Consider the following 20,891-nt stretch of genomic DNA (forward strand, 5'->3'; position numbering starts at 1 on the left):
AATTTAATAGTGTACCCTTTTTCAATCTAATATCTAAAAGAATATTAACACAGTAGATGTATTTTCAAAACATCCAAGCCACTCTTATTTAAAAATGAATTACAAAACAAAAGATCTTAGTATAAAAATGTTCCATGTTATTAACAATTCCCTTGCAACTTCTGATGGCTTCACATTATTACAATATAAGCTTTGGTATAAAACATGCAAATACAAGCCAACAAGGTTGTGAATACAGTATCGCCAAACACAAAGCACTTATGAAACAAGTGTTGCGCAGACAGCAGATTCGGGAAGATAACACGCAGCAGGATGACCAGTTCGTTCTTCTACTGGTTCTTATTTATCTCTCTCCATCAAAATCTTCATCAGAGATTGACTCACGAAATAGGGTCTTATTCTAGAACCTTCGTTTCGTTCTAAGTCTTCCACTAGGAGGAAGAATGGCACAGAGTTAAGTATCAAAGAAAAACTGTAAGAGAAGTAACATCGCCATCTGCTGCATACTTGTTTTACAGCAATTCACAATATCACTTTTTTTTAAAACACTTAACGTTTTTGTAAACATAGGTATGAAAAAACAATCAGCCCTTGTTATCATGATAGCAAAATATTAGCTCATTCTGTCTACCAGGTCAGATTTTGCCAATATGGAATGTCTGTCAGTTGCACGGTCAAGGAAATAACTTTTACTTTCTTTTTCTCCATTTACTTCCTAAATTACCATATTGGTTCAAGATATTGTTGTTTTGACACCAACAACATAGACAGTACAGCTTTGAAAGATAGCATTTGTACAATTTTAGTGGATGGTATTTTCAGATCCCTCAAATGAAAGTTTTGAGAAATATTGCTCTGTTTTTACAGTTATTAGTTTACTTGTTCTGTAAGACAATGGCTTCTAAATTTCTTTTCAAAAACAATGCTCATTTTTACTCTAAGCATTTCAGTTACACAAAGAACTAATAGAGAATATCTTTCTGACTAGGAATAAGCCAATAATACAGTTAAACAGGCAACTGTTTCTTACATGTTGACTTAAATTTATTCAAGTGATTTTTCCAACTTTTATGTGTGTTGGGATCAACTAGAGAAGTTCATACATTTGAAGGTCCTTGTTCAAGCACAACATATCATAATCACTTGGGTAGGGCAAGGGCATTGATCTGTATTTATAACAATTTCACTGATAGAGGTTACTGTTTTACTAGATCTTTGTTGTGGCCCTTGTATTATTGAACAACAAAGTAATAGTAAAAATCTAGAAAGATAAGCAATCACTCTTTTTTTGCATTATGCTTCAAGAAGAATGAAAATTAAGAGTTTTTTATTTTTGCCAAGAAGTGAGGCCAGGTGACACTGTTGACTACAATAAACTCAAGAAAGAATGCTAAGAACAAGTTGCTGGTCCATAGGATGGATATTTTGAAAATCTTTTCTATTCATTGGCTACATACTATTAAGCTGCCATAATAAGTCTAAATCTAGCTTCCTACACATTTCAGTGTAATTAAGTAAGTTTGTATTTATAGTAATTTGTAACACAATAATACATTTATTTATGACTCTCTTCTTGGATATGCAGATCATGTTCCAATCAACATGTCAGGTCAACGTGTTCCATTCAGCCAATCCTTATAGGAAAGCTGAGTGTAAAAGCCAAAAGGATGCCAACTGGTTCAGTGATTCTTTTGGGTTTCATTTTTACACTGTTAGCTGCATCATATGCATTTGCACAAGGAGGGGCAGGCAGGTATGTGAGCATCTGAATCATACTTTACTCTGTTGTGCAAGACTTAGGCATGGCTTACCAGAAACCGGCTTTTTGCTCTGACCAGCAGCAGTGGAGGGTGCAATAACACTTCTCTTAAGCCCTGGAGAAAGAGATTTCCTAACCTGGAGCATGTCCATTGTACAGGTACCAGATGAGGTACCTAATGGAGGACCAGTAACATATTTCCTTAGGGTAAATACTGAAGTGTCTTACTTATCTCTTCTCTTTCCTCACTGAAGATTGAGCTAAATTTTAACCTTTTGTAGAAAAAAGCCACATAATCCTTATAATCTAGAACTATAGGTATTATCATGACAAGAAAAATCACTTGTCTGAAGCAAATCCATATTAATTTTATACATGGTTGGAGTAGGAAATTCTGGCTGGAGATGAAAGGCCTGAGTTACGTGGCAATTTCAGTTCAGAATATTCTCATGGTTATTGGAGGCTCCTATTATTGGAAATGACATTCTAGAACTCAGATTTGACTTCAATATAAATATAATTTCACTAAAACAGAATGGACTGTGAAGGTTCTTCACTACCTTCACCCAGTAATGCTCTGTAGAACTTGTGTGACAATAACATCTAGATGATTGTTACGGACTTGACTCACATACCGAAATATACTTTTTAAGGAACCATTAATACACACTTAATCACAGTTTGGAGAGTTGTCCACCAGCTTGAACAATATAAACAAAACCATAGCACCATATTTACAAATTTAGTACCTTATGCTGGTTAACTATAAATAATATTTTTATGGCTAACTAATTACACATTTATAGTGCTTTCAAAAGTTGCATGAATATCCTTTACAAATATACACTTATAAAAAGAAAGGCTATCAAAGTGCTGTAATGGAAATAGCACACCATTATAAAAGTTATTAAAACACTTTCTGCTATAGATTTTTAAAAATGATTGACATTAACACTTTGCTCTTCGGCTAGGACCACAGTCTATAAAGTAGACTACTTCACAGAGGTCATTGTCCTCAAGAGTCTGACACTTCAGATAGTGCCAAGTGCTGACTTTTTAGAAAGAGCACAGAAATTTCACATTATCCCAAAGCAACATTTTCAAATTACACTTGGCCTAGTTTACAAAACTTCAACTTAAGTGTGGGTGGCACTGCTGGGAGAGTTTCTACTCTGCCTCTGGGGAGCTGGATGCTTCTTGATCAGAATCCCATGCAGGCTAGGGGATATGAAGTAGGGTTTTTCTGCAGATCCATCATTTCTTTCCAGATCTTCACCTGTGAATGCAGCAGCCAAAGCAGGGCAAAAGCAGCAAGCAGCAGAACAATCATACACATTTTTATAAATTGGAGAATCGAACAGGGAAAAATCAGAGAAATCAGAATTAGTCAAATATAAGAGAAATTAACACAGTTAAGTTGCTGATGCTAGACAAGGCGAGAGGCCCCCACTTCTGCCCAGAAGCATTGGCCCTTCACACTAGTCCTCTCCACTCCCAAAGAAATTTATTCAGATAGTTTCAAAGTTAACAAGGCTATCCATGTCAATGGTTATCTTTAAATACTATGACTGTTCCTTTCAGAAACTTATAAAGGGCCACATTCCTGGGGATGAAGTTGAAAAAGAACTATATTAATTGTGTGATAAATGTAGAATAATAGTTGGATATCAGAATTTAAAGTCACTTTTGATAGTAGTCCATATACTGATGTTGCAGCTCCTCCAAGCTGAGGCCCAGGGGTGTAAAATAGCTGAATGTGATCTGGGAGGCAGTGAGGAAGAGAGGGCCAGGCTCTGGATGTCTAGGCCAACTCTCATCCTATTGAACTATAAAGCTCCCTCCCCTAAGTCCTTGTGGTCTACCTCAGATTACATTTCAAGGCGAATGCCAGGGTTCACTGACTTCTCTCATATGTGAATTTACCTTCCTCTTCGCTTGCTGAAGTGAATAGGAAAACGATGGCACTGTCACTGACCCACCTACTGGGTGGCTGGGGGGAGCCTCAGAACTATGATCAGCAGCTAGGAGAAATTTGCATGGGACCAAGTTTCCAGTGAATATATATGATTCACAGCACAGATTATCTAGATTCTTTGGGGAAGCTGGATTATTGACTTAGTAGATTTTTATATTAGAACTCACAGTGACCTTCCTTACACACAAAATGAAAAAGCTAGGAAGGAACATGATAGACAATGCACATTTTTGTTGTTGTTGTTGTTTTTCTTGTCCTTAACCTTATTTCTATATAATATCACATGTTATATATCTGTATCATTTTTACCCTTGAGGTAGCAAGCCTGGTCTGGATCATGAATAATGATCTACCACTATTATTTTTTTCCCAGCATAATGGATATAAAAAGATATATAAAAAACAAAAAGTATCCAACACAACCAGAATTTGGCTGAGGGTATCACTTAAGAAGAAAGTCTCCAGAGTATGATGCTGCCTCTCAGAATAACTGGGAGGGAAGAGGAATGCCACCCAGTTTCCCTTGTTCTCTATTATCAGAGACAATAGTCTTTGAAAAAGAAACTGTGTCAACACACACTGTATTGAATAAAACTGACATTACACTCATCTTCAAGAAGTTGGAAATCTATTAATAAATATAGATGGAAAATATGTTGTTTTAATTTCCTAAGTTAAAAGTACACTGACAAATTTTAAATCAACATTATTAGCCTAAGCTTTCAAAGACTGAGTACTGGTAGGTTCTAGACATTTCCTAAGATGATTTTTTTTTTATTTTTTTATTTATTTATTTTTTTTAGTTTTCGGTGGGCACAACATCTTTGTTTGTATGTGGTGCTGAGGATCGAACCCGGGCCGCACACACGACAGGCAAGCGCGCTACCGCTTGAGCCACATCCCCAGCCCCTCCTAAGATGAATTTTAAGAAATATTTTAAGTTACAAGAATAAAGATCATAGATAGATCTCCAAATAGTGCCTATGATGAGCATCTGAGATGACAGAGCCCCTTCTCTATGATGGCTGAGGCATAGCCTAAGGACCATATGCCTTCCTCCATCCCATGACAAAGCTGGAATTTTCTCATGTGTTCTAAATATGACTTTTCTTTTTTAAAAAAATACAAAAAACAGAGATACTAGTAAAGGATTAAACTTTTCTGTTCCATTTACAGCCAGAGGAAAGGCTAAGTGGTACACAAAGATTCTCTGATTTCTTTGTCCAGTTATTTAAATTATTTCTTAACATGTTCAGAAAGAAAAAAAAAGGTCATTATTTTCTAGGAGATTTTTCTTCACATATTTTACCTTATAATCATTATATCCTCTCATGACCCCAGTGTGAAATTGATGCTGTAGGTTACTCTATAAAAATACTGATAGTTTTATACACATGGATTGCTCAGTAATGCCCTGTACAAAAATAAGTTTTCTCTGCTCTTTTAAGAGCAACATGTCAGAGACATCATATCTCCAGGTATATAACTGTATGCCTAATGGATTCTGTTATCTCACTGGCTGACCCTACGTTCTTTAGGTTTGCCACAGAGATGTCACTGAAGGTGAAAGCCAGATCAAAATCCTGATGGGCACCAGGTTTTCTGGGTTATTATTTTACATGAGGTGCTAATATAAAGCATTTGTTCTGTGTATGTGAATTGCACATGCCACCCAGGGGCTCAGTGGTAAAAGAGGCATTGAAACTCTTAAGGTTCTAAATGGATCCAACCACTTCCCCTATATCCATGTGTTATGCTGTTACATTGTATGAGTTGACAGTATGGATTTTTGAAACTGTTGCCATCTTGGCTTTGCAAGTGATCTCCTCAAAGAATTCCCAAAACCCAGTGCACAAAGTTCAGTTACATCCTCAGTTCTGTTCACAAAGCACATCAGAAGTCCATCACTGTTGTAAATTTGAAAAAATATTAAGAACTGAAAAAATAATTTCATGCTAGTACTCAGCCATGACCCAAAACATTCATTTTTAGTAGATGACTTTCTTGTGCTTGGTAAACTGTTCTCTCCACTGTTGAAGTTCTGTTTTGTTTCTCTATCTCTTTAATTTTTATTTTTGTAAGTGTGGGTGATTTTGTAATTTCTCCACAGTTTACTAAGGTATAATTTCCCCAGCTTTATTGAGGTTTGAATGACAAATAACAAATTGTATATATTTAAGGCATGGAGTGTTCTGATACACATACATATTGTGGTGTGGTTACGGAAATCAAGCTAATTAACATATCCATCATCTCACATAGTTATCTTTTTTTTGTGTGTGTTTGGTGAGGTTGCTTAAGATTTCTCATAGCCAATTCCAAGTATATAATATAGTTTTGTTAATTATGATGACCATGGTGTACATGAGATTTCCAAACTTGTTATCCTGCAACTGCAATTTTGTTCTCATTGAAAAAAAAATTTCCTTGGGTTCCTCACCCCTTGGTTCCTGCTCTGCATTCTTCTCCTTTCTTGAGTTTGCATTCTTAGATTCTATATATAAATGAGATTAAGCAATATTTGTTTCTCTGTCTCTGGGTTATTTCCCAGCTGTTAAGGTTTAAAGAGTATATACTAAGCAATGTCTCCTTCCAAATAAATACTGCTTTGTGCTTGTAGCTGGGTAATAACAAACCCACAAATCAGCTAGAAATGTGGGTCCTCACCTTCTCACCTGTCAGTTATCCAGGAAAGGGGGTATTACACATACTGAATACTTACAGAAGCAGAGGAAAATTGTTTCAACACACATTGAATAGACGCTGAAGCACCCCTTAGCAATTAGATAAGATCCAAAAATGACAGTCTGAAATGGATAGAGAAGAAAATCAGCATGTCATTGACTTTGTCCAGAACAACAATGCAGGTGAAAATGAAAGTCATGGCAATAAAGCTTTGAAAATTCTGTTAGATTTCAAAGTAGAGACCAAAAATATTAATAATGCTTTTGTGTGCTCTGTCCTGAGACTTAAAGAAAATGTACTAGATTGCCTATTTGTTTTTTTTCTGCTGTCCCAATGCCTATCCCAAATATCCCAGTTTTAGGATACAGCATACCAAGTCAGTAAAGCAAAGGGATTAAAAGCAAATACTTCCTGGGTTTGAATCACTGCTCAGGGGCTCAACAAGTTAACCTCTCTGGGCCCCTTATATTAAACTGGCAGTAGAGAAGACAAGAATGTGGGTAACAACAGCATTTATTCCATAGGGATGAGTGAGGTAATACATTATAACAGAGACTCCAGACTTCACCCAGATATCCTCCAGTTGCCTCATCATCTATCTAGATGTTGGGATAATTCAGCAGATTTCCTGACCAGGAACTGCTCTGCCCACAGGGAACCACTTCACTGGAGGGCAACACCCCTAAGGGCAGTTCATGGCTGCCAGGTGCCTGGTGAGGCTGATGAAGGCCCAGATCCTTTGCCAGAATTTAATTGTAATTATGTCTGTGGTCTCAGCTATAACTGCAGCAGAGGTCAGCTTTTTCTGTTACCCTGTCCTGCCCTCCTGGCTTTCTTACAAATGTACCTTAGCAGAGAACTAATAAAAAACTTTCTACATGAATTTCTTTGTGTCAACAGTTGTTTTCAAGAAACCTAATCTCTAAAGCAGAATGGAGGTTGGCACAAAGTTAGATCCATAATGTTAGCTGTCATTTTGACTGCTCTTTTTTTTTTTTTTAATTTCCCTATCTCTGATAAATCAGAGTCAACAATACTCAGCTGCTATCAGCTGCTATGGACTGAATTGTGCTCCCCTCAACCCCAATTCTCATGCTGAAACCCTAATCCCTGATGTGATGGAATTGGAAGATAAGTCTTGTGGACAATTAGTTCAGAAGAGTGGTACCCTTATAGAGGGATTAATGCCCTTATAAGAAGGGACATGAAAGACACCTCTCTCTCTCTCTTCCTCTCTCTCTTTCCCCACCACATAAACCAACAGTAAGGTATCCATCTGTGTACTAGGACGAGGGCCTCCAGAAATGGAATCAACTAAGAATAAATTTCTATTGTTTAAGTGATCCAGTCTATGGTACCTATAGCAACCTCAGCTGACTAAGACACCAGTTCTTACCAGCAATGGTACCCAGTAGTAATTTAAAGATGTTGGTCCTTGTATAATCGTTGGTATTTTTTGTGTGAAGATCAAGAAGGCCAGGATACCTACATTGAAAAGGCAGAACACATATATTATGCACTTATAAAAGCGGTAGCTTTTTGCAGCAGAGCATTTTCCAAAGCATCTTTTCAACTTTTTATTATTTTTTAGTAGTAGTACTTACCTATAAACCCAGAAATTAGAATTTTCCCCAGGAACAATATAAAGTGTGTAACTTCATCTGTAACTGCAACTCTGAGTATCAGAAAAAAAGAAAGTATAACTTTATGTTTAAAATGCACTTGTTACTTGAAATTTATGAGAGTAAATAATTCATGAGTTCTTTTTAATAGGTCTTTGCTAAAATTTCATTCAACAATCGTTAAATAAAAGAAATAAAAGTAGAACCCAGAGACAAAATTCTAACTTATTTTTAAATGAAATAAACAGAAGATGGCATTGTAGGCCTGTCGGGTATCATGCAATCTGAGGTATCAGCCTCTCCTCTCCCTTTCTCTCTCTCTCTCTCTCTCTCTCTCCCCCCCCCCCGCGCCCCCTCATTGAGGTTATAGACACCCTGAATCCTGAAGATGCTGTATTTATTCTCCAATTTTGTTCACTCAGTCTCCATCAATTTTGGGAGAGGATATGGTCAGTGATAAGACGACAATGTGGTTCATCTGGGGAATTTCTTAAGCAAAAGAGATAATAAAAATGAACAAATGGGGGCTGGGATTGTGACTCAGTGGTAGAGCGCTTGCCTAGCACGTGTGAGGCACTGGGTTCAATCCTCAGCACCACATAAAAATAAATAGATAAAACAAAGATATTGTGTTCACCTACAACTAAATTTTTAAAAAAAGAACAAATGCCAGTGTATATAAAAATCTAGGTGGATGATGAAAAACAATTCTAGGATATGAAAAGAAATTAGTGATGTGAGAGAGAAGATTTAAATCTATCAAATTAAAGTAACATTCTTGCCTAACAAGGCTACCAATACTTCAAATAACATATGAAGGATATAAATAACATATGAAGAATATAATGCTCAGGTTCATCAAACTGTTGCAAGTTTCAACCTGATTACTTACTTTATAATGTTTCTCATCAGCAGATTGAAAGCATCTCTTGTTGATATGCAGAAGTTTTTCCCATATATTGCAATCTGAGGAAAACAATTGATACTATTCTTGAGTCAGTAGCATACTCTGACACGACCAACAGACAATCCAATGATAGGAAAACAATTAGATATTTTTCTGTCATCCATACTGATGCCCTCCTCCTTCCAACATATGGGTTTGTGGGAGGCATGAGGACTGTGTGTTCCTCAACTCGGCAGAGCCCTCAGGGTCCCTGACATGATAATGTCCTTCACTTGCCCTAGACCCTGAACTCCAGGGGTTAGACTGCCTCCTACAGATGCACGTCTTTTTATCAAGTTTCAGGTAAGGACCGCTGTCCTTGGAATGTTTTGGATGGACTAAATATTATAGTCTTTACATCAAAAATTGCTCAAATCCAATGCCTTTCCCTGTATTTGTTTTGCTGATTAAAAGACTCAATAGAATACACTCACTGGAGGTAAATGAACAATTATTTGAATCTCCATGACTATTTGAATCACTTCTCCAGACCCCTTTGTCACTGTGATAATAAGCAAGTGTCATATGGTAGTAGCTTCTAAAATTTAAGAAGATTAAATTTCTGAGTCCCCTCTTAAAAAAATATCTTTAGAAGTCGTCATATTCCCATGAGAAATACATAACAAATTCAGTCAAATGCTGTCAATATCTACACATTTTAACACAAGATTCACAAAAAATCATGAGGCCCTCCTTTCTTCAAATTATGTAAATCCCATAATTAGAAACATATTTTCTTATCAGAGTGAAACATCAACAAAGTTCTCCACCTACTCCTTCAAAGACCACACAATGGTTTTCAATCTAGCACCCTTTTAAGTTCCAGTACTTACACTCTCAAAAAAGATATTGAAGGTAACTATATCCCCAAGAGTACGATATAATTAAGATCCTGCTTCAACTACAGAAGCACAGCCCTGCATCTCAGTTTGGATTCACAAACCCTTTTATCAACATGGCAATGAGTTCAACTGCATTATATAAAAGTGCTTTAAAGGGAGCAGCATAGATCTGGGGTTGGGTTTGTAAGCAGTAGCTTGGTAAATTTTAAAAAAGAAACCTACTTACCATAATATAGGCATTTCTGTTTAAAAACTTTACCATTTTTTCCAAACACCAGAAACAGCATGTCAGGCAGCATTGTAGAAATTTGGAAATGCTGTTTTGGGCTTCTGTGAGAAGGAGATATTTAAATCTATTAATGATTTGTTTCTGAATCCTATGATTCAAAATAAATAATAATATTTAAATAAATAAATAATATGGTAAATAAAAAATATTAAAAATGGGCCTTACATTTTTCATTGTGGCAAAATAGACATAAAATTTGTCATTTTAATTATTCTTACATTTACAATTCAGTGGCCTTGAGCACATTTACAATGCTGTGCAACCATCACACAACCCATTTTCAGAACTCTTTATCATCTTAGACAGGAATTCTATAAGCATTCAACAATAATTCCTTGATGCCCACCTCCCACAGCTTCTTGTAACCTCTATTAGACTTTCTGTCCATAAGAATTTGCCTCTTTTGGGTCCCTCATAAGTGGGATCGTAAAAAATGTGTCATTTTTGTATCTTACGTATTTCACTTAACATAATGTCTTCAAGCTTCATCATTTCATTATTTTTTAAGGCTGACTAGTATTCTATTGAATGTATTCAACAAATTTAACTTTTGCCACATCTGTTAAAGGAAATTTGTATCATTTCCATCTTTCGACTATTGTTAATAATGCAGCTATGAACACTGTTGTGCAAATATCTTTTGAAGTCCTCATTTTCAATTTTTTGGAAATATATCTAGAAGAGGAACTTCTGGATGAATTGTAAATTCCATTTTTAACTTTTGAAGGAACTGCCATACTGTTTCCAACAGTGGTTGTTCCATTCTCACCAGTGATATACAAAGGTTCAATTTCTCTACATTCTCATCAACACTTTAATTTTCTGTTTTTGTTGTTGTTTTGATAGCCATTCTAAGGAGTGTGAAAATAATTTAATTGTGGTTTTAACTTTGCATTTTACAAATAGTGATATTGAGCATCTTTTCATGTCCCTATTGGCTATTTATGTATCGTTTTTGGAGTAATGTCCATTTAGCTCTTTGCCCATTTTGAACTATTTTTTCTTTTTTGCTGTTGATTTGTAGTTGCTCTTCATATACTCTGGAGATTAATCCTTTATCTGGCATATTATTTGCAAATATCTTCCACGGTGAGTTGTTGCTTCATTTACCTATAGTATTTTTTGATGCCCAAGTATTTTTAATTATTTTTTATTGATTCATGGTAATTATACATAATAGTGAGATTCATTATGCCACATTCATAGGATTTGATCAATCATTCTCCAGTACCTTCCTTTTCCCTTCTCCTTCTTCCCCTCCTGGATCTACCTACACTCTATACTAATCTCCCTTCTATTGTTTTTATTATTATTTTATTTACAGCATTATAATTATATATATTGATATATAAGTGGGCTTTATTTATTGTGGTATACTTCTATATAAACATAGCATAATTTGCTAGATTTTGTTCCAAAACTTTTTTTTCCCCAAATTTTGGTACTTTCTCAGTTCCTTCCTGCCTCCCCGCTCCCCACCCTTTGAACTCTACTATTGATTGTCCTTAATTTTGAAGTCGTATTTATTTATTTATTTACTTTGCCCATGCTTTTGGTGTGATAGCTAAGAAATCATCACCAAATCCAATGTCATGAAGATTTCTTCCTATGTTTGCTTTTAAGAGTTTTATAGTATTAGCTGTTATGTTTAGCTCTTTGATCCATTTTGAATTAATTTTCATATTTGGTGTAAGGTGAGGGTCCAACTTCATACTTTCACATGTGGATATCCAGGTTTTCCAGCACTAGTAGTTGAGAGACTAATTTTCACAGCAAATGGTTTTATATGTGAGGGTTTATTTCTGAAATCTCTAGTCTATTGCAGGCCTTCATATCTATCCTTATGCTAATTCTACACTGCTTTAATTACTAGAGCTTTGTATTAAGTTTTGAACTAATTTTAGTTCAAAGGAATAGTTGTTCCTTTTCAAGGTTGTTTCAGCTATCTTTTAAGGCAGATTCTAAACACAGTTCCTGTGTTTGAACTCTGTGTATCATGTTAAAGGCTCTGTCAGTGATATTCACATTCATATTTTCAATCTAACCTGACCTGATCCCTAGGCGTGGAACTGCGTACCTGACATCACTACGCTTCCCATCAGTGACAAGATTAAAATAGATTTCTTAATCTTGCACTTTTTTAAATCTGCTTCTCACGTCTTTATAAATAGGACCACACACTTTCCCCCCTCTTTTTCTTCACCAGTGCCCCTCCCTTTCCTGGCATTCGATCCTCCGGTGGCAAGTCCTGTTGGGTTGTTCTTCAAAATGTTTTCCAAATGTGACCATTTCCATCTTTACTACCCCAGTCCAAGTTAGTCATCAAGCCTCTCCCTACCCCCTAGCTATTCTTTTCACAACAGTCAGGAAGTCTGAAATAAATTCTGAAATCTTACTTTTAAGTTGGCTGTCCATGTATTCTAGGACCATTTTAAATATTTGAATTAATGAAAGAATTAAAGCTCCAAATGCTAGTGATCCTGTGTGATATCTAGACAAATAAAACAAGAATAAAAGTTTAAAATAAGCTTAAACTCTTAACTATCCGGTTACTATTCAAACAATTTTCACAGGAAAAAGGGATCTGCAGAAGAAAGAGATTTTATTCACATGGAGGGACATCTCCACAGAAGGTTTTAAACCATATACATCTGTCTTGTCCTTCATCTATCAACAGTCTATTCTCAAAAAAATAGACAGTTTGACCTGATCAGTGAAGATACACAGCCAAGTTAATCTTTAATCTTTCATTTGGTGTTCTCTTTTATCTCTTCCCATCTTTAGGAATTCATGGGATTTAGAAGAATATTGGCCTGGGTAGAGATTGTAAAACCATGGCTATGAAAACAGACAAGCCAATGGCTGTCCATAAATATTAAACCCCACTCTTAACCTCATTTTTACTTTTCCACTTGAAGCAACTAGCCAAGTCTGAAATATGAGCATACTAAATATAACTGAGGATATAGGTAAAGGAGCTTAACATTGGAGCTTACCGTAAAGCGTATCCAAATGCAGTAAAAAGTGGAAATGGTGGAATATCATCGGGTTTTTTCATGGCCCAGTAATAAGCAGCAAAGGCACCAGCAAGGGAACACTGACCCAATGCAATGACAAAGTTTACAAGCCAGATAAAGACAAATAGATTGTATATATGGAAGGTATTGATGTACTGATGGTACAGAGTCTTTCCACCACCATAGAAAGCAAAGTTACAATGAGCTCCCGGGCAAACTCTGGGAATTTCAGTTGTATTAAAACTCTGTACTCAGGAAACAAAACAAAAGAAAACAAAGCACAAGAATAAATTCCACTTCAAAATAACATCTCCCTGCCTTTTTGTCTTTTGTAGCTCCCAAATAGCATGTCTTGTTTTTTTTTTTTCTATATTAGCTTTTGCTGTTACTCCACCATTTTCTATTAGATCACTTTATATAATTCTTTAATGAGCCCTGGAAAGTACCTAATTTTCAATCATATGCTCATCACTCTGCAGCTACTATAATTTCACATTTATTAGTGTTTTGTTGGCCATAACAGCCTCTTGAGTATATGATAGAACAAGAAAACTCAGGAAAAAAAGTGATAGTGCTTTCTCTCCAGTATGCCTACCGTTTTCAATGCTCTCCTCCTTAACAGCTGACCCACCCTCCCATTCTAAGTAAATAGTTATTGTTGCATTTGTGCATTGAAAACTCCATTTCCGGATGAAAACAACTGCAAGATGAAATGCAGTAGAACTCTGTAATGAAGTAAGTACTGAAGAGAGTTTCTTCTACTTACCTCTGGTTCACAGATTTTATTTGAATAGATACATGGCTCATCTGTGGCTGTAACTGTGTACATAGGTATTCCTGATGTAGCCAAAAAACTGAACGGACTCTATTAAGGAAAAAAATTTTTGCTGGGACATTGAAAATAGACAAGAAAATAACACAGATAACTCTAAAGTTTATGGGGAGATGAACTTCAATATCTTCTAATATTTTAATAATTCATTACTTATCACACCTAAGTTAATATAACCTGGCCCCCCTGCCCTGAGTGGCTCCTAAAAACAGTGAAATATAAAGGACCTGTCTTTGGTTATGTGAGGCCAAAAGAAAACAAGTCTACCACATGATTTTTTTAAGGAGAAATTAAATCAATAGACAAAACATTTTAGAGCTTGGAAAAAATATCCAGGTATTTCTTTAGGATGTTCCTTGTTTTCCCAGAGAAAGAAAACACTGAAAATAAATTCCTCTTCCTTAACAGTAAATATGGACTTTTGGATTAAAGAGGTCACTCATCAAAGGATACACTGCAGTCACAACCCAGTAGGAAATGCAGATTAAGAGCAGAAAGAAAGTTAAAACTGGATATAGTAATGTACTAGGAATGCATCCAATGGCTCTGAAATAAAACAAATATTTGAAATTCAATCAGAACTGTAATTTCTCAGTGAAATTTTTGTCTGTTAGAAATAGAAATAAGCCTTAGACTGAATTAATTCTAAGAACCTGATTCTTTTTTACTGATCATTCTGTTTGATTCTTATTTGGTTTTTATTTGTATTTATTACCTTTTCTTTTTAAAGTAAGTTGGGATATTCTTCCAAGAACACTGTTATTGTATCTGGTGTATAATGTATGGCTAGGAAAAACCCTGTAAGAATTTGAATAATGAAGTACAATGAGCATGCTTGATTGCTGCCTAAAGTCCCCCAAACTTTCTTCTATGTAGTTATTTGTGTCTGGACCATAAAGTGCTGATACATTATAATCACGAGACCTATTCCTTTGTTCAGATTGTTAAACTTTTAATGTTGGAGACCTTGAAGATTTTCTGTTAAACCTTGAAGATCTCCTTCTGAGTTCTTCCCTAATTCAAAAATACCTAGCTGGGTGCAGATATGAATACCCATAATCCCAGCAGCTCAGAAGGCTGAGGCAGAAGGACTGTGGGTTCAAAGCCAGCCTCATCAATTTAGCAAGACCCTGTCTCAAAAAAAAGCAAAACAACAATAAAAACCAAAACAGGCTGGGGGTGTGAGTCAGTAGGTAAGTGCCCCTGGCTTCAATTCCTGGAACCAAAAAAAAAAAAAAAAAAAAAAACAGAAACAAAACCAAAAACAGTCATAATAACAACAACAAAAAAAAACCCTTCTGTTATATTCAAATGAATTCATTTACAAACATTGAGTGTTGGGAACTTACTTTTACATGATACCATTCATTCCATTTTCCTGACAAAGTATTAGGAAATTCTGCATTTTCTAACTATTTGCAACTTATTTCCAGGAAGAAATGTTCATGGTCAATTACCACCATTTTTTGCCATAGCAACCCTTCAAGTAACTCCATATCCATTTTTTTTCTCCTGGATAATCATTTCTTTGATTTCCTCATAGGATATGGTTTGTAAAATGTTCATCATTCTAGCTGGGCTGTTTCTAACTACTACTTACAAATGACCATTTCAGTATATGACAGAACACAGTTTGATGTACCATTTAAAAATATGATGGGAATCCTACTGCTGCAGATGCTTTGACCTGTCTCAGTTCTTTGGCATTTGTTACCTTTCCTTCACTATTTAAGCTATGTTGTTCTCTCTTTTCTTGATACACTGATTTCAAGTGAACTACTGTGTATCCTTAATTTTACTTTGAATTTGCATATGCATTCATTCCAGTCTTTATTTTCCCTTGAGTAAGCTATCAACTTGTTACAGTAGTATTAGCCCTTCAATACACACACACACACACACACACACTTAGGGTCATAACAAGTGGGGCATGTTACCTTGAACTGCACAGTAACATACTATTTTAAGAAATAAACCCAGCAAATCAGTGGTGTTCAGTGGATAATGATAGGGCAACAGTTATTGTGGGAAAAAGAGAGAGAGTTTAACAAACTGCTTGTTGACTATTTAAACCACTGGTTTCAGGTGGCACTATTATTATTATAATAATGTGGCAGTTTGGTTACAATAGTCCTTAAAGATGATTAAAAATAATTTTAGTTCTTGGTCCTTAACAACTTAGTTTCCATCGTCCTAAGTAAAGAGTGTGCTATTGGCTTTATAGGAATGTTCTCCTTGTTTCTTCCATGCATTATTCAAAAGTTTAGAGTAAATGCTATCCTCAAGTGACCTTTTGGAATAGTTTATAAACTATAGGTGTTATTACCTCCCAGCATGAATTTTATGAAAGATTTAGTGTTTATTTTATAATATTTTAAAATAAAAATGGCTCTGTGTTCCTGAATCATGAGCCTTACAGAATGAGTAGTCTGGTGCTGCTAGAATTGTTCCATTAGAAAATGTTGTCAATCATATATAAATGATAATAGCATATAACTGAATTATAGAATCATGGTGATTTAAGTTCTATAAAACATCTCAACTATTAATGTTAATATATGACACAGTAAGGATATAATATAACCTGTAATATAGCTCTTATATAGAACTTCGTTGCTCACTTCAACCTTTTATTCTTCTAATATACACTTGGTGCTCAAAAAAAATTGATACATGGACAAGACAGATTGTATCCTATTTACCCTGTAATAACTGAGGATTTGTTAGCTGGGTGTGGTGGTGCACACCTATAATCCCAGCTACTAGGAAAACTGAACCAGGAGGATCTTGAGTTTGAGATCAGCCTTGGCAATTTAGAGAAACCCTCACTCAAAATTTAAAAAAAAAATAACAATGAGCTAGGGGTGTGACTCAGGGGTAAGTGTCCCTCGAGTCAATCTTCAGTACCACAAAAAAAAAATAGAAATAAAAAACAAAAAGGGATTGTTAGTGGTGAATTTTCTAGTAAGAGTCCTCCTGGATGGAAAATAGTTTTCTTTAAGGAGTCTTCTTAGTGGGAAAACTGTGTGGGGAGTGCAACTAGCAGTGGCTGACTTCACTGACTGACTGAGTTTCTATAGTAAGAGCCTTACTTGCTCCCTTCCTTCAGCAGAACAATGGCGACACGGATTCGTCTCCTGAAGGCGATCAGCAAGATGATGACAATCACTTCAATGATGATGAGTATTATCACTTAGAACAGGGGAAAAAATAATCAATACAAAAACAAACTTCCTCCGCAAAAGTTAGACCTGTGCTTTAAGATTATTTCTGTCATTTCTGACACTTTATAATTTAAACGTGCTGCCTTTCCAAAATACCAACCTTCTGAGTCAGTTTTAACACCTGCATGATATACTAAGAAATTCAGACTAACACCTTTAGCTAGAGTTTAAACATATCAATTGAAAAGGCTTCATTTTATCCATGAAAACATTTCACACCTCTTGTAGAAATTGAGAAATAGGCAATTAAGAAGGAAGGGTTTCCTTCCATGGTAAGAAACTATGACAGAAGAACTTTTTAGGCTGTTCACCTTGTTCCAATGTCTCTCAACTATCCTTGCTGTCAGGGCAGTCTCTTGGCTACTACATTTTTATTTTGTGACTCCACCCACCAGAGCCACCACTTTTGATGGAACTGGAGTGTAAATACAAGCAAACTTGGCCAATAAACATCTTAGAATCAAAACTAAGGGAACTTAGTTTAGTCCTGAAGTTTATAAGCCTCTTGAACTGAGGGTAATACAAATTTAGTGAACTGTGTCAAATCTATCTTTATGTGAAAAAAGTGAATCACAAAGAAAGAATAACATGTATGTGTGTAAAGAAAAAGAATAAAGAGAGGGAAATTTGAGTTCTTTGGGACTTTTTCTTTTCTTGATGCAATTAAATTTGAACATCCAGCTCCTTTTTTGAGTTTGATGAGCTACTTCTATATTTTTATAATAAATAGCCCCCTCCTCCACCCCTAGAGCTTGTTTCAGTTTTTTCTCTTTAGCTAGCTAAATTAGGTTTTTTAAAACTTAATTTTACATAATCTCAATTATCATGTCCTCAATTCTGAGATGAATATTTAGCAACAAAATTTTAGGGAAAGTAATAATTTTAATATGCATTCTGATTTCAGAAATGTTAAACGTAGAAAGGTATGGATCATAAAATCAAGAAAATATAGTATTACTAATAATAGACCGAAAAGTATAAAAGAAACTTTATAGAAACTTAAAAGCCTACCCAGGAAGGAATCCTTACTATAATCTCCTTGCTAGGTGTTCTATTCATGCTTGAGCACATTCAGTGATGGACAGCTCATTATTCATTCTATTATGATAACACATTCTGATATCATATCACACATCAGTTAAGATGTCCAAGTAAGTAAAATGAGTTAACTTGGAGCTGCAGGAGGAGCTTATGTAAGTATCATCTTGCTTCAACATCTTCTTTTAGTGAAGCTATGTATTTATACTTTCATGCACATTTTATTCTCTTAAAACACTAATTTCATTCTTAAATTGTGGAATATAGCTACTTTATGCTAAAACTGTTATCTTCTGATAAACCTAAGGAAATGACATATTGAAATTGCATTAAGGAACATTGTATATTAAACTTATAATAAGAAAGTGAAATATCAAAATGGTTACCTTAGAGAAATTTAAATGTCTTTTGAATTTATGTACTATGTTGCCCTCTTATGTCTGAATAAGAGTAAGTAATATAAACATATTTGATATCCTATAGAACTGATATTATAACTCTATAATTTAACAGAAGATTAGAACCTGGGGCATAAGAAAACTACCCAGGGTCATGAAGTTAATAGCAGAGAGGAATAGAACTATCTTCCAACATGATCAAGGACTCGTAAAATTATTTTTTATTTGTAAATGCTTATTTTTAGTGTTTTCTTCATAATTTCACATGTATGCTTTTTTCTCTGGTACTTAGAATTTTGCCAAACACAGAGAAAGTAATCAATTAATATCTGATCAATTATGAAGCCACAGGGACTTGTCACTGTATGTTTCCCCTTCTGAGGTTCTTTCTGGACTCCTTATCAGACCTCCCTGAACATGGTAAAGAGCAAAATGAGCAATATAAAAAGGAAATTTTTTTTTGAGCAACATGTAATTAGAGATAATTAAAATCTTGATTAAAGAACATGAATCTCTGAAGTGCAAGGAATATTATAATAAAACCATTCTATGAATATAAGATTAAAGTCATCTTGGAAATTTTGCTTTAAAAACTAATATTACCCTTAACTAATTCAATAATCTGAACAAACATTTTAAAATTTACATTTGTTTTCAGTTACTTATTGCTCAAATTCCTACAATAGTTCAAATGTCTTGTTATGAGAAAAAGTTTCTTATTTTCTTTTTACTTAAACAAGTTTGAAAGATCAACCTTTTATTTCTTTTTGAACATCTTTCTTAGATATCAGGTTACTGTCCATAAACACCCAAAACCCAACCATTTTAAGTTGAAGGCAAATGACTTGAGATCCTTTTAAAGTAATATTTTCTTAGATCATACAATAAATTCTCCTCAATGACTTTTCCATTTGCTATAGCTTGCAGACATTTACCTGTAATTCCATTAGTGGGAAATGTATTTAACAGTTTACACCAACCCATGCTTTCCTTATATGAAGAGATATCTTTTCATTATTATGATAACAAAATTAGTTTTTAAAATCCACTCACAAAATGAGAACCATGTCTGTTTCAATTTAAAGTACATGCTTATGTTTGTCTCAATCCCGATGTCATATATAGTCAGTGTAGAATTTGGGTGGTGCTGAAGATTGTTGTATTCCTGGTAACAGTACCATATTCCTTGAAAAGAAAGAAACACATACTAATGTAAAATGTTATTTTCTGAATTAGAAGCCATATGCTAATCACAAATAACTATGTGAAACTAGTCAGTATGGTCATTTCTACAAAGGTAAGATTCATATTTACATGGTAAATATTTTATTTGGATCTAAAAGTCTAAATTGCTTCTGTATTTGACAGGTTTTCAGTTTTTATGTGGATAACTCTGACTTTAAATGTATTTTTGGTTACTAACAACCTTAATGTCTATCAATAGGAACTGGTTAAATAAATATGGCATATTTGTTCAGTAAGGAAATGTGTTGAAATCTCTCTGGGAGAGAGATTCAACCCAATTCAACACTCAATACCAATTTATTATTTATTAACTTATTTATCCTTATAAATTAGGAATTTCAAGACTTTTTTTTTTATACTGGAGATTGAACCCAGGGTGCTTAACCACTGAGTCATATCCCAGCCTTGAGGCTATCTTAAGACAAGAACAAAAGTTTAGAATTGATATTATTTTAGTTAATTTAATTCTTTTTCTCCTTAATAAGGTATTTTATTTAAAAGTATCATCTGATACTATTATAGTTTCTAAAGCTTTCTTCTGTTTAATGATTGCTAGTATTTTTTTTACCCATCTTTACACTTTCAAATATTGTATTTTCTTTTGTGTAACTTTGTAAATAACAGAGTTCCATCTTGTATATCTGTATTTTCCTCATATTTTTATTGGTGCATTATAATTATACACAATGGTGGGATTTATCATTACATATTCATACATGCACACAGTATAACAATTTGGCCAATACTATTCCCAGGTATTTCCACTTTCTTTCTCTTCCTTCCATTGCCTGATTGCTTTCCTCTACTGATTTCCTTTCAATTTTCATGAGATTCTCTCCTGCCTACCTTTCTTTTCCTTTTTCCTAACTTTCACACATAAGAGAAAACATATGACCCTTGTCTTTCTGAACTTGGCTTATTTTGCTTAACATAATGTTCTCAAGTTCTATCCATCTTCCTGCAAAAGCTGAAACTCTATTGTGTCTATGTACCACATTTTCTTTATCTAATCATCCGTT

The 20,891-nt window shown here is 34.7% G+C and overlaps 1 protein-coding gene across 1 annotated transcript in view; it reads right to left on the reverse strand.

The window, feature by feature from the left end:
* Positions 1 to 339: 339 nt before the first annotated feature.
* Positions 340 to 20,891, reverse strand: part of Slc44a5 (solute carrier family 44 member 5) — a 104,648-nt gene continuing 84,096 nt past the window's right edge. Inside the window, exons 10-21 of the mRNA XM_071618608.1 lie at positions 19,681 to 19,812; positions 17,060 to 17,159; positions 14,421 to 14,513; positions 13,902 to 13,989; positions 13,115 to 13,380; positions 12,515 to 12,609; positions 10,056 to 10,159; positions 8,934 to 9,007; positions 8,024 to 8,094; positions 7,816 to 7,904; positions 6,457 to 6,541; positions 340 to 431 (exon numbers count right to left, since the gene is read on the reverse strand). Of these exons, the coding sequence (XP_071474709.1) occupies positions 340 to 431; positions 6,457 to 6,541; positions 7,816 to 7,904; positions 8,024 to 8,094; positions 8,934 to 9,007; positions 10,056 to 10,159; positions 12,515 to 12,609; positions 13,115 to 13,380; positions 13,902 to 13,989; positions 14,421 to 14,513; positions 17,060 to 17,159; positions 19,681 to 19,812 (1,289 nt within the window). The remainder of the gene's footprint in view (positions 432 to 6,456; positions 6,542 to 7,815; positions 7,905 to 8,023; positions 8,095 to 8,933; positions 9,008 to 10,055; positions 10,160 to 12,514; positions 12,610 to 13,114; positions 13,381 to 13,901; positions 13,990 to 14,420; positions 14,514 to 17,059; positions 17,160 to 19,680; positions 19,813 to 20,891) is intronic.

The sequence above is a fragment of the Marmota flaviventris genome, chromosome 10 (assembly GCF_047511675.1).
Source record: "Marmota flaviventris isolate mMarFla1 chromosome 10, mMarFla1.hap1, whole genome shotgun sequence".
Lineage (NCBI taxonomy): Eukaryota > Metazoa > Chordata > Mammalia > Rodentia > Sciuridae > Marmota > Marmota flaviventris.